This window comes from Amblyomma americanum, chromosome 5, assembly GCF_052857255.1.
Source record: "Amblyomma americanum isolate KBUSLIRL-KWMA chromosome 5, ASM5285725v1, whole genome shotgun sequence".
NCBI lineage: Eukaryota > Metazoa > Arthropoda > Arachnida > Ixodida > Ixodidae > Amblyomma > Amblyomma americanum.
In genome coordinates, this window is record NC_135501.1 from 59225632 (window position 1) to 59246487 (window position 20856).

The 20856-nt window shown below is 44.8% G+C and overlaps 1 protein-coding gene across 1 annotated transcript; it reads right to left on the bottom strand.

Annotated features, from left to right (window-relative positions):
* Window positions 1-591: 591 nt before the first annotated feature.
* LOC144134725 (uncharacterized) lies at window positions 592-16819 on the bottom strand. Its single transcript, XM_077667571.1, has 5 exons — window positions 16689-16819; window positions 10442-10598; window positions 9052-9197; window positions 6969-7101; window positions 592-2965 (listed from the first exon to the last, which is right to left on the bottom strand). Exons 1-5 carry the CDS (start codon window positions 16717-16719, stop codon window positions 2722-2724), a joined length of 711 nt encoding a protein of 236 aa, XP_077523697.1. The 5' UTR covers window positions 16720-16819; the 3' UTR covers window positions 592-2721.
* Window positions 16820-20856: the final 4037 nt, after the last annotated feature.

Below are 20856 nucleotides of genomic sequence, written 5' to 3' on the forward strand. Positions count from 1 at the left end.
AAATTATATGGTATCAGAAAAACGTAAATAGGATTGACCAGACAAAAGGGTTCAGAAATATGTATATGCGGAAATGGGTTGCCTATAAGAAGAATGGTCGTTTAGTTTCTCACGCTATTGTTTACGCCAAGTGCACGATACAACGATATCTCGCAAAAGGTTCCAAGGATATAGTTTCAAGGGGCAAATGAACAGTTTTTTTGCTGACTCGCGGCTGTTGACGCGTACAGTAATATGATTATGCTTTTAGTCGGGAAGTCGCCCCATGTCGTCCCGCCGCCGAGTTCAGATTCTTTGATGGGACAGGTTTACTGAATAAGAAAGCTTTCAGCTGTCTTCTTGCTGTCCGAATACCGAGAGCGCGTGACAATATTCTCCGTGAGGGGCTGCTTGTCGCAAATATAGGTCAAGTTTTCGCCCTTTTTATTGGTACTTCTCCAGAATTTCTTTCAGAATTCCTAGCATTGAAAAAAAATTAACTGGGTGGATTATTACAGTTTGCTGTGATTGCATATTAATATGGAAATTTATATCGTACAGGACACAATGACAAATCCCAAGATTTCAAAAATAACTATTTTATTTTCATGATGCAACAAGTGATTTGAACAAATATTCATGAGTGGGCAAGCCGTCATAGATGCACCGTGCCTAGAAGACCACAAAACAAGTCTTCTGGTGATTCTTTGTGGCTTCATCCATGTACTTTTGCCAAAAACAAAGAAATTATCTTTCCTTTAATTCGACAGCACTTACTAATTCTCCTTTCAATGCCGTCAGAAAAGAACCGGAAAACTACCTTAGTTCATTCAATGTGCCCATACCAAATTGAAAATAATCTTCTTTCAATTTATTTTTTTCACCTATAATATAATGTCCTGGTGTGTTTAACTTCGAATTTAATGTGCTCCTCCTTAGCTTTGCAAGCTGCACTCTCCAGCGCGGCTAAAGCTTGAAGAGATGAGCACCTCCAGTGCAAGAGTGAATGACCGCGCATGACGTTGTCTCACTTGTGTACACAACAAAGGCACTAAACAGTAAAAATATTCCATAGAAGAACTATCTCATCGCTTTCATTACCATTACAAGCGCTGATCAGCGCCTTTGATTCGAACTTTGGGCATGATACCAGGTGCATCAATCTGCAATGTGGTGAAAGCACATGAACATTTTCGATGAGCATTTTCTCTTTCACAAACTTCAAAATAACATATGAAACAGGCAATCCTGAGGTGATTTGCACGTTTACAGAGCGCGCTTTCCAATAAAAACAAATGTAACATAGCCTAAAATACATATTTGCGTAAAGTAAGCAGATGATTGATGAAGATGATCACAGAAACGCTTGAGACTTGACGTTTAAGTATGGTACCAGCTGCAGAACTCTTTGCGCGCGTAACACATCCCTAATTGTTCGATACATATTTTGCCACGCCCATTTAAACGAAGCTTATTGAATATCAATAGGCTGACAAAAACGCTGGATAGCACTTGGAGCAAATCTTTAAGCCAGATTTAGCAAGATATTCTATACTATTTCATTTATGTCATTCTTCCTTTGGAATAGTAAAAGAATGGGCTCTTCTCAGTGTCTAATGTGGAACTACTTAACTGTCTGCACGAAGAATGTACTACCGCAGGTCAAAAGTATCAACACCCCTCCAACTTCTTCACTATAGTGCACTACATGCGGACGCCACCTGCCGATGTAGTCTTGATGTCGAGACCGGCGTACTGCGACAGTCTCGACACCAGGTGTGCATAGTCAATTGGGCCCGCATAAAGAGCGGCGAGGTTCAGATGTGGGAGCAGGGGGGTGGGATCATCACTTTTGACTCCAATAATATATATTATCTGCAGCTTCCTTGCCACTCAGATTATACACAATAACAAAGCAAGATTGCGGAGACAAAACCATAAAGCTGAGCCCTTTTCAACGGACTCTTAGATCGTGCGCTCATTTGCAGCTGAAGTACCGGTAAAGCAACAAAGTATCGACTAGCATTCATCCGGAAAATCTCCCAACATTCTCCTAGAGGGCAGAGCAAAATACGCTTTCTTCAGCAGTTAGGAAAGACGCGTGGCTTTTAAGACATGAGCTCAAATATAACCATCTCTCTGAAGTGCACGTCTCACTTCAGGTGTGCGGTATCATACAGTTGTGTACTCGAAGAAGCTAAGCTTGCTACCTCAGCTGAAGACCGCACATAATCGAAAACCAAGGGCAGCCGGAAAGAGAAACTCCGATATTTTCGATTCATATGCGTCGAATCAAAGCGGAAGTCAGATGTAAAAAGTCTATCATGAAAAAAACTAGCTGGACAGCGCGAACAAACAGAGATGGTAAGTAATACAAGTTGTATAAGCCGAATATGTTGTCCACGTCTCTATCTGTATCAAAAGTTGGTTGTTTTTTCATTATTCACCAACGCGAACTTGTCCATGCTATATTCCCATCTCTTTAAATTGAAGCAAATAATGTTGCCCTGACACTGTTGGACAGTGCGTACTATCACGAATTCTCCTGGAAAGGAAACGGTGAATTGAGGTTCCTTTTTCTTTGCGGAGCAAGCAGAGTAGGAGACAGGGTGCCAGCTATGTGGCCCCTACGGCCCAGACCGCACTCTCGGTCCTGAGAACTATATTCGGCTCGTCTCGTCACTCCTTCGCGAAACCCCACCACTGGACATTGTATTTTCACCTTCAGCAAAGATGCGACCTTCAGCCGAAGCTCTTCAGGATTTCGCTCAGAGGCGGGAGGAGGGACTTGGTCTTCGGCTTGTCCACTGGGTGGATGACAGGCAGCGACTGGCATCCGTCGCCGTCCGGCCGGTACCGAGTGCAGACGGCGTCCAGGATGTCGCCCGCGTACTGCTGCACGATTCCTTCGGCGTACTTTATGTGGTCCTCTGAACAGGTGCCACGAATGGAGTTGACCACACACTGGCGGTAAGTGGTGAACGTGCTGAAATGCGAAACGAGGGCACCTTATCACTCCGCGCATGGCTACGGTTATCGCTTAAAATGAATATGCCAATATGCTTCATAGCAAAAGTTCTAACATCAGGATTATTAGCCTGTTCGCTTACCGATAATTAACAATATAGCATCAAAGAGACTATCTGATAGGCTATTAGATTCCCTGAGCATCTGCCTGGCGGTCGGCTTGACAGATGCCTCTATTTAAAGCACCCGTAAACTACAATGCTACTTGGGAACACTGAATGCGACATCGCACGCAAATGCAGACCATACATCCTCTGCAAAAGGCAGCCTTCGATGGGTTTCTATAGCCTACTTGTGGACAGCGCAGACATGTGCACTTGTCGGAAGTTATTGATCAGTGAAGCTAAATAAAGAAGTATTACCACTTGATAGCGGCTATGTGTCGTGTAAAACAGATTAGGCTCCCCTCTGACGTTCTGTTTTTCATTTCATTTCATTTATTGTACCCTCTGGGCCAAAAGAATTAAAGAGGGGAGTGGTTACAAAAGAAAAATACATAAGTAGATACAATGAATATTGCAGAACGGAAATGCTGGTTGCAAATATGTTGAGGATATCTGCGTGAAGGCGGCTCCATTCACGTGACGTACGAGGCAAGAAAGACTGAAATGCCGTTTTAGTGTTACATGTTTCAATGGCGACTTTGTGACGATGATCAATGTGATATGACACGTATCTGGGGACGAAATGAGGGAATCGAGTAGCGTGGAGTGATGGTGTAGTTTATGAAAAAGTCTGAAGCCTGAACTGAAGCCCGCAGAAGCTGCTGACCTCAAAGAAGCTAGTGGCATTTCTGTATCATATTTTACCTGTTTCTGCCTTTTAAACTGGCACAAACTCATACCTGACTAATAGAGTACCTGTAGAGAAGATACAGAACTGTATTGACAATCACTGAAATGAATTGAAATTTATTCGGATCAAACACGAAGTCCATGTTTCAGGACGCATGAGGAAACAGCTGCCACGCTATATTCGAATACATATACCGTACTTCCACCATGTGTGATATTGATAACGCCCGGAGCAGGCTTTAATGCCACCCACAGGAATCGCGTTTCCGACGAAGATGAGGACGAAAGGCGATGAAGAATATACACAAACGAAGATGAAATTGCCGCACAATGCTTACAATATTTGTGTTGGAATTTCCGCTAGGGAGTCAGCTAATATCCTGTCGACGTCCGTGTATACATAAACACTTTAACACCATGTGGTGACTGAAACAGTGTACTGTACTCCACTCTTTTTTTTTATAGTCACGTTACGAGCACAAGGTACACGGGCTTTAAGCTGGTGCTCTTCTCGCATTTTGTGTTTGATATTAGGCTTTGTGAGATTAGATTTAATGAGCTTTATTAGTCTTCTGATAGCATGACTTCACCCTTGCGAGTGGTTTGGTATGGCTGCACTCTCCACGCATCGCCTTTCTTTTTCAAAGTACCGTCCCAACGCAGAGTAGCATGCCAGCACTTTTCAGACGCCGGCTAAAACTTTCGTTATTCTTTAAACAGTCTCTCTCTCTCTTTCAATCTGAGTCATCGTTCACATGAACCTCTACCTAAAGTCCGAGAACTTCCTGGCGCTGCGTCCTTTATCCCTGCGCGTGTGCGTGTTTCTCTGGACTTATGCATCATCGTGAAATTTTGCTATCAAACAACGAATGCGTTTTTTCTGTTTGTGCCCTCGCATTCTTTGCGAGAAGCAGATTGAACATCCCTGTGCAAGATTACAGTCATTCTGTCTCGAAAGCCTCTCAACAATTGCCGATAGCGTCTTGATAGAAACGTCGAGGCAACCTTGAAAAAACACAAATACAACGGCTGCATTGAACTGGCCTCAGATGACCGGCGAATAAAGGATGTCCTCTGTTATTTTCTCCTCTTTATAAGCACACATTTCCGGCATGACTTTCGCATCAACATCGAGCCGCGTATACGCGAATTTCCGTTATGGTGCGCCGACCGCTGCCTGCAGGAACATCCGGCTGAAAAACACAACAGTGCTCTCCGAGGCTTGAGCCACTCGCTTCCTGTCGACGGCGCCGCAATTTAAGCTGCTATCGTCCACAACTAATTCTGACTCTGGCTCCCTTTGCGCTAAGTCGTGCCGCATAGTAAATTGATAAACTGCCCATATCTTAAATACGCATTTCGAGCTTTTGGTCGCTTTGGGCTTGCCGATAGACGCTGCATTTCAGTCCACATTTTGACAACCAGCACAGCCACCCGCCCGCGCCTTGGCGCTCTAGCGTTGGCGGCAACATCCGCTGTGGCCAGACTTTGACGTCAACCGAGCGCTGCGTCTACGTCGGCTGCAACATACGCCGAAGTCGGGGCACGAATACGGTCCGCGTGATTGCTTTTTAAAACAGTTGGAATCATCAAAACCCGTCGCACTATACTTCAGGTTACTGCGCATCGTCTAATACATGGGTACAAGAAAAACCGTCTTGGGGTGTATGAGGAAATACGGCAGTATATTCTTAATTAAACAACAAAGAATACGGTACTGTACCTCTTGGATCGCCATGAATCGCTCTCAGCGTATGAAATAAAGCCATCGGGTTTACCCATGACTCTTATCTTCAGCTCCGATAGGCGAATTAACTCTACTTCTTGACGACGACCTTACTCCATACTTTCTGTTCACATTCCCCGAATCAGACTCGTGCCTTCTTCGCAGTGTTTATCCTTAGATGTTTTGCAATTTTTAAAAGTAGTTTTTCTGAGTTAGAACAGCGCTTTTTTTTTCACACAGCATTGTCGGCAGTGTAGCACGTCAGAATATGTCTGAGACGTGCTAACTAGTAGGCTGGTTATCTAATTATTAATAGCTGTTTTTCATTTTTACTGTTAATCTTTTTATTATTCAGAGGCGTGTTGCCCGCCGTAAATAATATAGATATCAGTTTATGCACTTTCGAAAGTGCAGTTACCCTCGGCACAGTGGACCAAGTAACCTTAAACACACCGATTCAAACTACATGCGCTTTCGAAAAGCTTCCAGGCAAAGCAATTACTCTAGTGCACGTAACTCGTCGAAATGGTCAAAATTTGTGTGGCTACTGCGCCGAACTCAACTGCGTTCTGTAATTAAAATACTGATACCGATATTACTTATGATGGATAACACTCTTGTTAATAAATAAAGAGGCTGAGAGTAATAGTTAAGAAGCTAACTACACAGTATTTGCTAACCATTGCGCTAGTAACCACGTCTTAGCTGTATTCTGATGCGTTGCACTACTTACAGTGTTACACCGAACAAATCGCTGTTCTTACTCAAAAATACTACCCAAGATTATGTTTTTCTTTCAGTTGCTAATCTCTCCTATGTCGACGCCACCGACAACCTGTTATACGAATTACCTATCCCAAATACAGATAGAAAATCATTATTCGCTTCAGTTCTCGAATCCATGCTACACTTTTTCTCTTAGCGTTCACCATCATCTTTTGTTTACCATTCAGGGTCCCTAACGAACCATTACATAAGGGGGATACGGCGGTCATTTCCTCTGAAAGGAGGAGCGATATGAGTGACGTTATTCGGATATAAAGCAGCGTTGTCTGTTGTTGTTTGTGGCCCATTGCAGTCGTGGTGTGTCCCAACCAACATCTAAATGACGCCTTTACTGGTCAGTCAGTGCAACGTCACACGGGGTTCTTTTCTAAGTCAGAGCTATCCAAAAGAAAGGGGCATGGTGAGCATTAGCTGTCAACCAGTAGAGTTCACGCCAAGCAGGTTACGTGGGCTCCAGTCTTAGCCTCCTCGGGGGTAGAGCAGGGATAAGTACAACCACTCTCTCTTACTTCTCAGATCCAGCTAATGGTGAAAATTCTAGGAGCGTTTTTTTCGTTGCCTGTTACCTTGTCCGCAGCTCCTTTACAAGATATCGTGTTGTATCTTTTTCGTTAGTGCATGAGTACAAAGAAGCACGCCAGTTGTGCGTTGCTCACCAGCAGGCGTAGCCAATCTTGTGCTTGTTTTCCGCGACTTCTGAACTCGTCTCGAGCACGGCTGTGATGTTCTTGTTGCAGTGGTGTATCTTGTCACCGACGGTGTTCATGCACACCACGTAGTTGAGGTAGTCTGCGAATGAAAGAAAAGGAAGACAAGCTGTTCAATTACAAAATACACATAGACTGCGATTCAGCTACGTCTGAAAACAAAGCAGAACGAAAGTGTAGTTGACTTGAGACAGTTCGCATATTCTTTAAAATAAGGACGCGCCTCGACGACTCCAGGTAGAGGTAGACTGAAGTAATGCCGAAGCCATTCAACAAAGCTATACTGGCTCGAGAATTAGCACGTAATCGACACAACTCCCGCGCCAAGTAGGCCGCAGCTTAAAACTTTCAGCTTATCACAAGGGTAACAAAGCTTTTTGTGCGCAATGCGCCGTAGGAAGGGGTGATCATTAAACACTAGAGCACTTCCGTAGGTAAAAACTTGTCTTTTGTATGTTGGCAGCCTAATGTACACCAAACGCATAGGCGTGATAACTGAGCATTCGTGTAACCCTCACTAATGACGTATTTCCTTTGCATGACCCTGTCCAAATTCAAAGCGCGGAAGCAATCTCAAGGATCCCAAAAAGTAGCGGTTGAAAGACAGCTCGTTTTTAAACACACTGTCTAGGATAAGAATAAAAAAAAGCTGAAAAAAGAGTATTTTGCAGGTTTTTGTTTTGCCGTAATATTTTCTAAGGTAGCGTGTTTAAAAGCGCGTCCCCTCGCCATAAATTTTAGGTTTTTTTGAAAAAGGAATGCAACGCTACATATGAAGACAACGACGCAGAACTTCTGCAAAAAAAAAAAAACCGTCACGCATTAAATAGCGCCGCAACGTGTTTTGTTAAGCGAAATTTTAGATAATGGCTATCTGCCTTTCTGCCAGTTTCTGTGAACTGTTCACAATGTGCTGAACTTTTCGTAGAAATCAGCAATAATACTTTTAATACTCATTACCACAAGTCTACAAGTATTTGTTCTGTTGAGCTCAGTCGCACACTATTGCGCGTGAGTGATCCCGCGATGCGCAATGAAACCAAGGCATTCCCTAGATGCTGATTCCAAGAACGCCCTATGCGTTCTCGGAGATTATCGCAACCGACATGCATGCGATCCTCGCTATAGAGTAGTGCGGTACAAAAAATCGTTGAGGCAAGCATTTGGTTAGACAGTAGCACTACAGTGAGACAGCAAAACGTGCGTAAAGTAAAGAAATGGCCTCATAACAAGTCCTTTAGGCTTCTGTATACAGAGAGACCCAACATAATGCAGTCAAGTTCAACTCTAGAAAAGTATCATGGCCGACAACAACAAGTGAGGGATCACTTAAAAAGATGAAACCATGAATGTGTTTCAAAGGAAATCAAGGTGACTGCTAACTCAAGGCCGTTCTCCTCACAGAAAAAAAAGGAACAGAACAGAATTGAGCGACGCGTTTTCTCAGCTTTTCATTTTGCATCGGCATTACCTGTTCGTGTTGGCGCCGAAAGGCGCATTTTTTTATTCATCGGTCGCGTTATAACTTTGGATTTTAATGCGCGTATGCTGTAGGGGTTTTCATCACGAGTTATCGAGTGCACGTGCCCTGCTGTTAATGACGTCATAGTCACAAGACTTCTCGAGAATTTAACCTGTGAACCTGATATAAAACTACTGTATTTATATGTTACTGGAACAAACTGCCATCTACTGTTTTGAATTTCAACAAAGTCGAATCTTTCACAGAATATGTTAATCACGTTTTCTAACATTCCCACCGGGATACCTCTGTAGTGATGAAATGGTTATCTTGCGCTTATTTGTGCATATACTCATTTTCCTTGTTCGTTCCGCTGGTGTCATTTTTTCTACCTAGTATCCACTCCTGCATGAACAAGAGAAAGGTGTATAGTATTTGTAAATAAATAAAATAAATAAAACTAGCATGTGGTCTTCCCACAGGCTCAGAAGTGCAGCATCCTTCCAGCGAGAGAGATTCGTGCCTCAAGCACGCATCGCGACATAGCCAAGAGGTGGTGACGTCACTCACTGCCATGTTGGGGGTGCGTAGTAGTGCATTTCTCGAGGTTGATGGTGGTGATGCCGTCGAGTATTAGCTGCACCATCCCCTTGGTGATGCCATCGAGACAGTTCTTTGTGTAGTCCTCCAGACACTGTATGTCCTTCTCCTCGGCCCTGCGCAAGTTTTGACATCAGGAGCATGCCTGTTAGCACGACGCAAGTACGGGAGAAGCTTGATCTGTAAAACTGGTGGTAGTATTTTGCAGTTATTACCGAGAAAACTGATATAGCTTTGGTTTGGGCACGTAGCCCGTCTTTTTATCTTAATATACAGCATCAGCCGTGAGGCCTAATGATTCATTATAAAAATATTTAAACATATTTATTTCACTTGTATTTTATTTAAGACAATTCATTTGTTCAACGTAATGACACTTAACCTAACGTCAGTCATGTATTGAACAAACGTTTGCTCCGAACTGAGACCACCTACAAGGCGAGGAAGAAGAGTGAAGCAATATGAAAGCCCGCAAGATTGTCTTAGGCGTTTTGTAATTTTAAGCCTCGCGCCCATGCTTATGCTCAAGAAAACAGCAGCGTTAGCGAACTCTAGTCGTCCGAAAAAAGTGGCCTTCTTGAGGTGTTCCCGAAAGCATATTTCACTTGCTACGATACAGAAATACAGAAATGTTTCCATTCCTTGCAATTTGCATGCATGATGCATGATGTAATATTCGTATTAAAATAGGGAAAGGTAGCCAGGGCCGGCAGAGCGTCAGGTTGGTGGATGAGATTAAAAAGTTTGCCGGAACGGGGTGCCTACAGCCGGTGCCGGACAGGGTTAATTTGGGGGTAATGGAAGATGCGTTTGTCCTGGAGTGGACGCAGTCAGGCTGAAGATGATGGCGAGAGGTTTATAGTGTGAATTTATGCCCCAAATTAGGAAATAAGTCGTCGAAAATTTACTAGCGTTACGTCTGCGGTTCCCTATCTTTGTCGGCGTTCTCTATTAACAGCAATAAAATTCTCTATTAATAATAATAAGAATTGTTATTAATAGAGAATGCCGACAAAGACAGTTAACTGTAGACGTAGCATTAGTAAGTTTTCGTCGATTTATTTCTCTATGCCGATTAAAAATAGTGGCTTCATTGAAATGAACTACAACTAGCTCAAATAACCACGCTTTTCACGTATTCTAAAGCCATAGCTACTGGTTTATTTTTTTATCTGGGGAAAGGCAGGGGAGGAGGACTTTATTGGAAGAGGAGAGACTGAAGAAGAGTTGTAATAATCTTCATTACGGTGATGGCAATGCCGATAGTAGCCAATATTTTTGTGCATTGCAGACTGTCATATGCCTCAAAGGTACGCTTACGAAGGGAACTCGGGAAGAAAGATTAAATAGGGCCACATACGTGCAAGCCGCGGCTAGGTCCTTGGCGCCCATCGGTATGCGGGGCCCGCTGGCGAAGAAGAACAGGCTGGCGCTGCACTTCTCCAGGGTGTCGCGGTCGCAGCCTGTTTTGGCTGCCTCGCTCACCGCTGTCGCCGCCAGGATACACGACAGCGCGCCTGTTGGGTTAAAAAGTTGAACACTGTATTTACTTTGTGCGGAAGCCCTACTTCATGAGGTCAAAGCAATTCAGAGGTTTTTGTGAAGCGTAACCTTCAGGGTGACCTTTGCCAAACCATAACTAAGTAAATAGAATACTGCCGCTGCTGGGATTCGAACTCGCGGCGGCGCGAACACATCAGCTTCGCTGGCTACTGCACGAGAGCACTAGGCTACAGCTGGAGTCGATCACGCCTCATGTTTAACAGCAACACTCCCGCCTTGTACGTTGCACATCATCGTTTTCATCATTTAATACTACCATAAAAAATATTCGCTCTCTGAGCTATGTGGCTGTAATGACTGAGAGATGTGCGCTGCATGCGTTCGCGTTAACAGGGCTGTTGCAGACACGCGGCAATTGAGCAGTACGCGTTGCCGTTGACAACATTGCTGCAGAAACAGGGCATTGGAGCATAGGCCGCCGACGTACATTGGGAAAATTGGTATTGTCGTCGAAAGAGTTGAAGACGCGCATAACTGTCTCCCTGGGCCAGTGGACACCTCAATCGCGCTTTCAGGTACTTGGCGATGGTGTGCGCCTGAAAAAAACTGTTCTTTCGCACATTTCGTGCTTATCAATGATAAACCGCCAGTCATTTTTTTTTTACACGCTGGTGTTTGTCGACTTAAACTTATACCGTCGAGCCAATTACGTGCAACTTCAGTCAAAAACATTGAGTTGGAATGAGTTGGCATACATACCGAGAAATTCTGGACAAAATCATTTTTGAGCATGGAACCGTTTATGAACACAATTTTTCGCATAATGTGAGACATTACTTTAATACGCAGATCAACCAACGACAGTCTTGTATTTTTTTTCTTTTCACGTTATTGCTATCGTCAAAACCGTTCCCCGTTGGTTTTCTATGGCAGTTCGATGCGATCACTGGAAACACTTTAAAAGAAAGTATTTGCTGCATAGCAAAATAATGGACCATTTCCTTCGATATTTCCACAACAGTGTTTTACAATTTTTCAATATTCAAAGTTTTTGCCCGATGAAGCTGGATTTGTTCCGGTAGAATGAAGACACGAGTTCAGTTTACTTTTCAAGCCGATTTGGAACACTTGCGATGCATAGCCAGCCACATGGCGAAGTCCAGAAGCAAATTAATTCAGCTCTGTACTTTTGACAAAGGCTACACAGTTAAAATATTTATTACAGGCAATAGTACCGTTGCTATCTAATATCTGCGCGACCTGCTGATAATCAGTGGCGAACTTGCTCGAGATTACAGGCGCGATTTATTTCCGCAGCCATTAATAAGACGAGACACATGCCAGTTGGACGGGCGCTCTTCCGCGTATTAGTGCCTACACATTGAGGCTCACACTTTAAGCAGCTGCATTCGATTTGTGCCTGGCACTTCCAGGAAACAGGTCCAACCTCATCTATGCCGAATTTTTTTTTTACCGTGCAGCTGAAATCATGCTAGGGCGTCCATAATTTCAGAAAAGACCGCCATAATTAAAGCGCCGCCTCTGCTGTATAAGCGCTGAGCGGACCCTAAACATCAAGAGCAGGATTAGATGACAGTTTATGCTGGTGAAGGTCACCTAGATGTGCTTAAGCCATTTTCTTCTCATCCGCCGCGATGGCTAAAAGTAATTATGGTGCTCAACTGCTCACCCGAAAGACGGAGGTTCGATCCCGGCCGCGGCGGTCACATTTCCATGGAGGCGAAATGTTAGAAGTTTGAGTACTGTGAAATGTCGGTGCACATTAAAGAACCACAGGTGGTCGAAATTATCCGGAGCCCAGCACTACTGCGTCATTCATAGCTTGAGTCGGTTTGGGATTAAACCCCCACAAACGAATCAAACGGTCGATCTCCTTTTAAGTTTCAGTCTGCCTTCACTCCTTGCGCTAAACGGCATGCGAACATCAGAGACCGCTCTAAACTTTCCTTGCTCCAACAGAAAGGCTCCAGCCGAAAGTGAATAACGGGTACGCGACCGAAGTTTCGAGAACCTTGCCCCGTTTGTTGCTTACGACTGTAAAAAACTACCATATCTGCGCTTTATGGATAGCCTGCGTGCGCTATAAAGTCGAAGCTCAAAAGAGAAGTACCGTGTTTAGAATCAATCAGCAGAGCGAAATATGAAGACTTTGTGACGTCGTTAGCGCTTAGATTGAAATAACTCTGCCGACCCATGGTGCCGAAAAAGCGTCATAATGTGTAAGCTAAGCACCATATATCTCCACCTGTTTTGGGCATATTGAAAAAATACGCTATGTTATATTATTTTTAGGTGACAGATTATTATATTTAGCTTACAGATTATGTATGAGAGAAGTGAAAACTGAGCCTGCACGAGAAATAGTCTTGTACCAGTGGTCACCACGGCCGGCTGGATTTCCTGGCCTCCCCTTTAAAAGTGACGTCATAAATGCTTAGAGCATAAATGAGGTTTAGCTCCCCGAGTCCTGAAATAACACTGGCGACAAACTGGAGTTGCTCTGTATAAATAGTTAAAGCGTTTAAACGACAAAGATGCTAGAAATGGTGGTTTTATAAAATTTAGAAAAGGCCAAAGTGTGCGACAGGTTTCATCGCCGAGCTACATTTCTGTTCTCCAGCAAACGGTAGAGGTGGAGCATTTTTCGATATTGCGTCTACTATACGTATGTTACACCGTATATTGTATTGCATTATTTGCGCTATTATATCCGAGTGAACAATGACAGACGACCAAATGGATCCGAAATAGGCAATGAAAAATAAACAGCTTATAGAACACAGTCCCTTGTCACTCTGCACGCGAGGACACACGCGCATGGTATGTATGTGTTTAAGTGATCTATTAATACAATAATAAAAAGGAAGGAAAATGCTTTTGCTAACCCCGGCATCTCCCATCAATACTCAAGCACCTGAGCTGGGGCAACGGGAATAAAGGATAGCAGGCAGAATGGAGAAATGAAATGAAAGAGGTGAGGGGATAGGAAGAGAGGATAGGGGGGAGCGGTAATATACACAAAAACTATTTACACAATACTAAATGTGCACAGGTATCTCTGACCAGTTTCGCGGGCTGAAGAGACGCCGTCACTAATCTTTGCATCCTCGCCGCTTTCGAAGCTTTATGTGGTGAAGAATTCAACATTAGCTTTTACGTGCTAGGCAGGGTGCTCAGCGACCCTCGCTCATTTAGATGTTTGACGCCCAACACCGCTCGCACCGCCTTGGCCGCTTTCTCACCTTGGTGTGCAACTAAATAAAAAGCTGCCATTAGCGACATAGGCAAGCTTTGCTGTCTCTTGGGTTATCCGGCTCATGTACACGGTCACACAGACAGCAAAACTGGCGCTGAGCATTCATAAGTGCAGATCAAATTAAGTAAACATGACAAGGATGACGATTCAGAACGCGCAGCGCGAGAGGCTACTACTAGAATGTGTGCCACGCAAAGTGTCGAACCGGAAATGAACCTGAACTCGTAACCGAACCGAACACGAAAAAATACCGGTTCGACACCCTTGTGCCACATGGTGCGGCGCCGAAGTCCTAGTTGTGTAAGGCATAGGGAAACGAAGCTGCTTTGTTGCGCCAGAGTTGGTTCCGATCCCTGTCCCACGAGGCAGCTTTTTCTTTTGCTTCATACCGCTCAGGGGTAAAAGATCGAAACGTTTCAGAAAAGTTAGGCTTCGTATTCGGCGCCAGATTCGCTGCGGTTTCCGAAAGATATTTCATGTTATAACAACTAAAGTTGCAAGTACTACGCGCTGTTGTCGCCTTCCTCCGTCCCTTGTCAGTTACGGTTTTTAGTTGTATGCCAGTTGGCTTCGGCAACTGGCATACAACTTTACCGTCCTAAAATATTTAAAGTTTTTTGTGCTCATAATATCTGCGAGAGCAGGTCTGACTGTACAATGTTCCGCAGCTGGTGGCCTACGCATGCACGCATGTATCACAAAAAAAATCATTAGCAGTCACCGTTCACGGATATTTTCCCGCTCAGGCGGGACCTGAGCGACAACCGAATAAAATAGCCAAGAAGTCAATAAGTTTATTTTCCAGGTTCAATTGGAGTTTTTCCTGGCTAAAAGCTGCCTGGGCAGTTTGACTGGGTCGACATGCGCCCTGCCACAATTTATCATTCATCACAATTCATCACAATTCTACATATGACGACATGCGCCCTGCGACTATTCCGGTCGTCGTGGTAGGCAATCACGGTGATCTATTTTGCACGGCTTCCTGTGCAAGTGACAACCTGATCGCTCCTGAGGTGCGGTAAAACGAGCACTTGCACGGCACCACGTTTAATGATATTTCAGCCTCGAGCTTGCCTCGTGGTGGCTCAGGAACGGTCTGGTCCTCTTGGCATAACAAATGCGAGAATTTTTTGTTTTCAGGTTCCGCACACGGCCTACCACACAGATGCGTGCGAACGCTCATAGCATAGTGTGTGCAAAACTGTTCGAACTGACGTCCGAATGAGTACCACGTCACCAACGATTCTAAGGAAACAAACAAGTGATTTTCTAGCTAGTTTCAGATTTGAAACTGTTTGTTGGAGACAGGTTGGCCAATGAGAACTTAAGAAATAATATAGTCAATGCTTAAGGCCCTTCATCAGAACAAAGAGGTCAGGAACGAGCGACGGAGATATCCGACCCCAGCATGCAACGCGTCTCGTAGACAAGCTGCGTGCACAGAACAAGCACATATCCTCAATTTCTTGCAAGTATACATATAAATCTTCCACGAATGCCTCTAAGGCTTGAGGCCAGGCTCGTACAACACTCGGAGAACAGGTAGGCTTAGTGGGAACAAGATTTTGGGGGCCTTCTTAACCAAATTCTGAAAGGAAATGGGATAGCATTTAGGTTGCGTGCTATTGTGTCTACAATGAGCGTCTAATGTTCTTTTTGCGATTTTGCAGCCAAAACTCTGGTAGGAACCGATTATATTGGCTTAATTTGTATGCATGAGTCATCACTTCTAGAATGTTGGAGTACCTTCCATTGGACTATCATGTTGGATTATACAAATCAGACTCACAAATTCACCTTAATCAATTTTATGGGGTGGACTTACTTTCAATCATTTAGGGGTCGGATGGATGGATGGAAAACGTTACTAGCGAGCAAGTTTGAACCCTTTAAGGTCTCAGGCCACAGCACAGCCCTCACATTACGCTCATGTGGCGAGGCCACGTAACGCCATAGCACTGGCACCGCGGTTCACACAGATAAGTTGGGTGGCCAACTTGAAATTTTGGGTGTCTTCAGATTTTCAAATCCGGCAGTGCCTTGTGCTCGATGCACCACTGATCACTTTGTGCTCATGACGTCACGACCGGCTCAATCGCATTCATAGATCGCGGGCAGTCCCCATTCGACTACCGGCGCGGTGGTGCAGCGGTTAAGCGATGCGCCACTGCGCCGGCAGGTCGCTGTTAAAAACACAGCCACCGGTGGGGCTTGTGAAACCCACGTTGCTCTTCCCGATCTAAAGGCTCATGCGCAGCGCCATGGCGGGCAGGTATAGATAACGCCAGAAGGTCACGTGACCTCTCCATGTCAGTCAGAGAATAGAGTGGCAGAGGCGCCGGAAAGTTTTTGTGAGAAGACAATCCAAATGATGTAGCATAAAAAGCAACCTTACATTCTCAAAACATTTAAAACACGTCTATACTACACTACATATGCGAAAACTAGTTAGCACCAACACCGAACCTACGTGCCCACCTACAAGACCTCGCTTGCTGAACATCAACCGGTTCAACATCAATGCCGACAACGAGGATGGCTACAGAAGGGTACTACTAGCCGTCGCAAGGCGGCCGCTGTTCAAAAAGGTGGCTGGGGCTACTGGCTGCGGGAAATAGTCTATCCATCTATTCATCCTTTACTTCCGCTGCAACAGCGCAGGTGCTTCAGTATCGATGGCAGATACCGGGGCTAGGAAAATTCTTCTCCTTCCTTTTAATTATTATTTTTCATAAAACCACTTACATACCAACCATTCATCCCGCCCCACAGACTCCCTTCTTTTGTTTATGAGGCCCTAAGGATCACCAAACTTCACACTCACCGAATACGTAAACAGGGTTCTGCATCTTCATGCCACGGCCCGAAATGAACGTGTATCCTAAAATGCCGGTTGGCCTGCGCAGTGTCTAAAGCTGTGGGGCAAGCTAGTCGTGGATGCGTTCGCAACTCGCCAGCCTTTGACAGCACCGTCTGCTAGCGTGGCCATTCTTATACCGCCCCTCATGGGCACGTGCTTACGTGGAAGGATACCGCCATTCGCGGTCTGACGACTTTCACCTTCGCTCTTGCCTTCTGCCTTATCTCTGTATCTCGATCTGTATCGAGGCGCGTACGGGCCGAAAATCAAAGCCATTACCAAGGCCTACTCCGTCCAAACCTGCTCCCGGCGACGCGACCGCGTTCTCTGAAAGACGCCCGCCGCCCAGAGATAACGGGGTCGCCTCAGCCTTGTCAGAAGACGCGCGCACGGTGGACGAAAACAGGCAGCGGTGAGAGGGGACGGCTGCCGCTTGATTGGGCGCCATTTTCTGTCCGCGGTTTTGCGAGGAAGCCTGCTCACTAACGTGCGCCTCTAGTGCGTGTGTGCAGTGTTATAAATTCTGTACAGGACACGCACATACATATATATATACGGTATACGCAGAAGCTATTGTTGATAGCTACGGAGTACGAGCCAAACGTTCTCCGTGAACGCATTCTCCTGATCCGGCAAGCGTTTAATACATTAATCTCCCCTGGTTACTATCTCTATAGATTAAATCTTTTTTTAACAACTTCCACCTGCCGTGATATATTAATGCCTATGCTGTTCGCTGAGCACAGCGTCGTGGGAGCGAATCCAAGGCGCTGCTCCGCGCTTTGATGGTGCAACTCATCGAACGATCCTGTGCTGTGCGATGTCAGTGCGCGTTCAAGCACCACAGGTGGTTGAAATTTATCTTGGCCCCTCGACTTAACCGTTTCTCATACGGAATGTGCATCTTTGGGTCATTAAGCCCCACATAACCTGCCATAACTGCTCGCCGTACTGCATCACTTGGTTATCGGAAATGATTGGTGTTTCTCCAAACTCTTCAAAATTATTTGTGTTTGTTTATATTCATTTTACACTGAGCGTTGCACCTTTGCAAGCCAAGCGACTCCATAAATGCACTTTATCTCGGCGAGTTGCTGCATCCCTCTGATAATTGCCCAGAAATTTGTGGTTGCTGAGGTATTCCTCTATAGTCCTAGCGCCTAATTATTTCTCCATGAACGTTCCTAATGCTCCCAGAAATGCACTAAATAACTGGCTCTTTTTGCCTAGCACCGTTGCAAAATTTGTTCCCTTTCCGCTCAAGGAGGTTTATTTACTTCGAGTATAAGTTTTTTTTTTATCTTATTTCCCTCAAATTTCGTTCTCTTTCCTTTTTCTCAACGATGCTCGTGCACCAAAGCGAACAGCAGGGACGAGAATAGTTGTCAGAAGTGCTTCAGGGTGTGGTCTTCTTCTTTATTCGTCCATTTATTTTCGAGAGGGAGACGGAGCCACTCATTTATGACTTGTGCCCGAATCCCGTCTCTCTATGGCTTATTCGGCGCGACTTTGTGTCTGTTATTTGTCCATATCATGGGATATAAAAGATGCTATATGGACGTAGCCGACCAAATCCCTAGAGAAATGGCTAGTGTGTTTAAGCGAAGACGCTGGTGAGTTTACAAAATACATCCTTATTAAAATAAAGTGACATTTAATGACTGTTTCTATTCAATTTACACCTCGTTTGAAGTAAATCACTAGGTGCAGTGTGGAAGCTTATTCATCCAACCATTTCCCAAACGTTATAAAATTATTTCGTTGCAATAAAGGTAGCGCAATATCTATTTTCTTTCTAGCCTTTTTGACACACGCATAAACCCCAAAGTGATGTTTTCTTAAATATGCATAAAACCGACTATCTTTATGCAGCTTTTACAGAAACGTTGAAATAACTTACAGCTGGGGCCACCAGATGTGAGAGCAGCGCCCAGTGGCGGCAGTTTGACAGCAGCAAATTTTGCAAGGTCATGAAGAGACAGCAGACACAGCACAAATACTTGCTACACGGAGACTCCCATCTGACTGAAATCCTGTGCTCGTGCTTCTACACAGGCTACGAAGGATGCACCAACAAGTATAGTTGTGAGTTAATAAGCACTTATTAACTTTAAATATTAGCGCCCTTTGCGCAAACTACGCTTGGCTTATGTAGAAAGTTCCGTTAGATAAAGTGCGTCACTACTGCGGAACACTAAACTTTAGCTTCAGCACTAATGATCAGCTTTTTCTCCAGCGTTTTGTGAGAATTAAACACTCCACTGGGGTTAAACAGACGTGTAGGCCATTGGCTCGCTGATTTCTTCTCTTCTTGTTAGTATTTAATTTACAGAAATTATGATAACGCACACGACAGACAAACATAGAAGAAAGCTTCAAAACGCTTTATTTTGTAGCCATGTAATACCAACGAGTCCAAAAAGCCACCCTCGAGAAGAAAGGATGGACACGGGACAGGCGCTATACCGTTCTTCGGTGTTTGTTGTATGCGCTATAATGCTTCCTGAAAACGTAAACCATCTAGCCCGTCTACAAGTTCTTTTAAAGCACCTCGTGTGTTAAGGACAGCTCATGTGTTTCAAGGGTTGTACGCGGTGTCCCAGTTATCCGATATTTCGAAATAACGCAGGTCGAGTTAACAATGCTTTCTGTAGTAAAGAGTAGCTTCGTCCTCTTTCCCCTTTTTCATGGTATGGGCACCAGATTTTATGGTAGCACGACTTGTATAACATTCAGAATTCGTGTCTCGAAGGCACGCAGCAAGCGCATACTCAGGTGTTTCAGGGATGTCTGACACCTTTTTTTTTAAATACACTTTCTGAGGTGTAAAGACCGCTTCAGTGGCACAATAATACCGGTGTTCGCGGACATCCGAAAACGGGTGAATAATGTTAATTATTAGGATGGTTAAGTCATTTTCCATAATCAACTTTCTAGCTATTGCAGTTCGGCGCCTGGTTGCAATTATTAGAGGGTTGGAGGAGGAGGCTACTTGGGTCTTCAAATCTTACAACAGCGCAAAGGACGCGGACACTCTTGCCCACTGTTGTCATCATCCGCGCCCTTCGCGCTGTTGTAAGACATTCAATTAGATATTCGTAGCCATCAGTTAGCTGTAGCCATATATTTTTTTAGAATTTCGAATATGCGATTGCCTTCGACGCAGTCGCTCCAGAAATTTTGTCCATCTACTGTTTTCCATGGGGCCACGAGCCGCGGTCAGCGGTAAGCACCGCAGCGAGTACGAGACAGAGAAAGTCACGTGGCACTTGCGCCGGAGTGACGGGCACTGAGCGTGTTGCTTTGCGTGGGCTTTTGAAAACGGCATTCATTTGGCGCGAGATCGCCAAGTTTTTAAAACTATAGCGCCGAGAGAAATCGCGTTTTCGAAATTCCAAAAACCGAAATGGCAATAGCTTTCTCCCGGCAACAGGTCTCATATTGCAGCCAGGCTCATAAATGTAACAGTTAAAAAACTACTACAAGGAAGCGCTGAACGAGCTCACTATAATTAACATTAATGACCTGTTTTCTGATGTCCGCCTAAGCTCGTATAACTCCTCCGCAGAAGCCACATTCATGCCTCCCATATCGTATTTTAAAAATTAGAGGCAGCTTTCCGTAAAACGCCTGGTTTATTGCCCCTGTTTGTGTTTTGCACGCTTTCCAGCGGCCGACTGCGCGTCGCTGCCCTCGTATGTGGGGTGGCCCTGGCGTTAGGAGCTGACGAGGCTGCAGACCGGGCCGCCCTCGTCAGATAGCTCTTCTTTCAATGTCGGCGGCCTGGCTTCAGCGGACGGCAGAGATTAGGCAGAAGAAAAAGGACACAGTTAGCATTACTGAGAGGGAAATTTGGGCTAGGGTCGACGCGCACGTTGCGGGTTGTTGATCAAGGCGGTCTAGGCAGAGACGTGCAGTTGATGCCGCGAAGTCCAAGGATACACTAAAGGGCTGTGTTTCTTTATTGTTTTGTTGTCTCGGACCAAGTTTTCCGCGGCGTCGGGTGGAATGTTTTTATTTTCCGACCGGACGAAACCGCAGTTCCTGCGGCAAAGTAGGCATCGGCCACCACTTTGTATTTGGCTTTATACCGAGCCGATAATGGTATCTTTCAAAACAGCTGTCTTGTTAA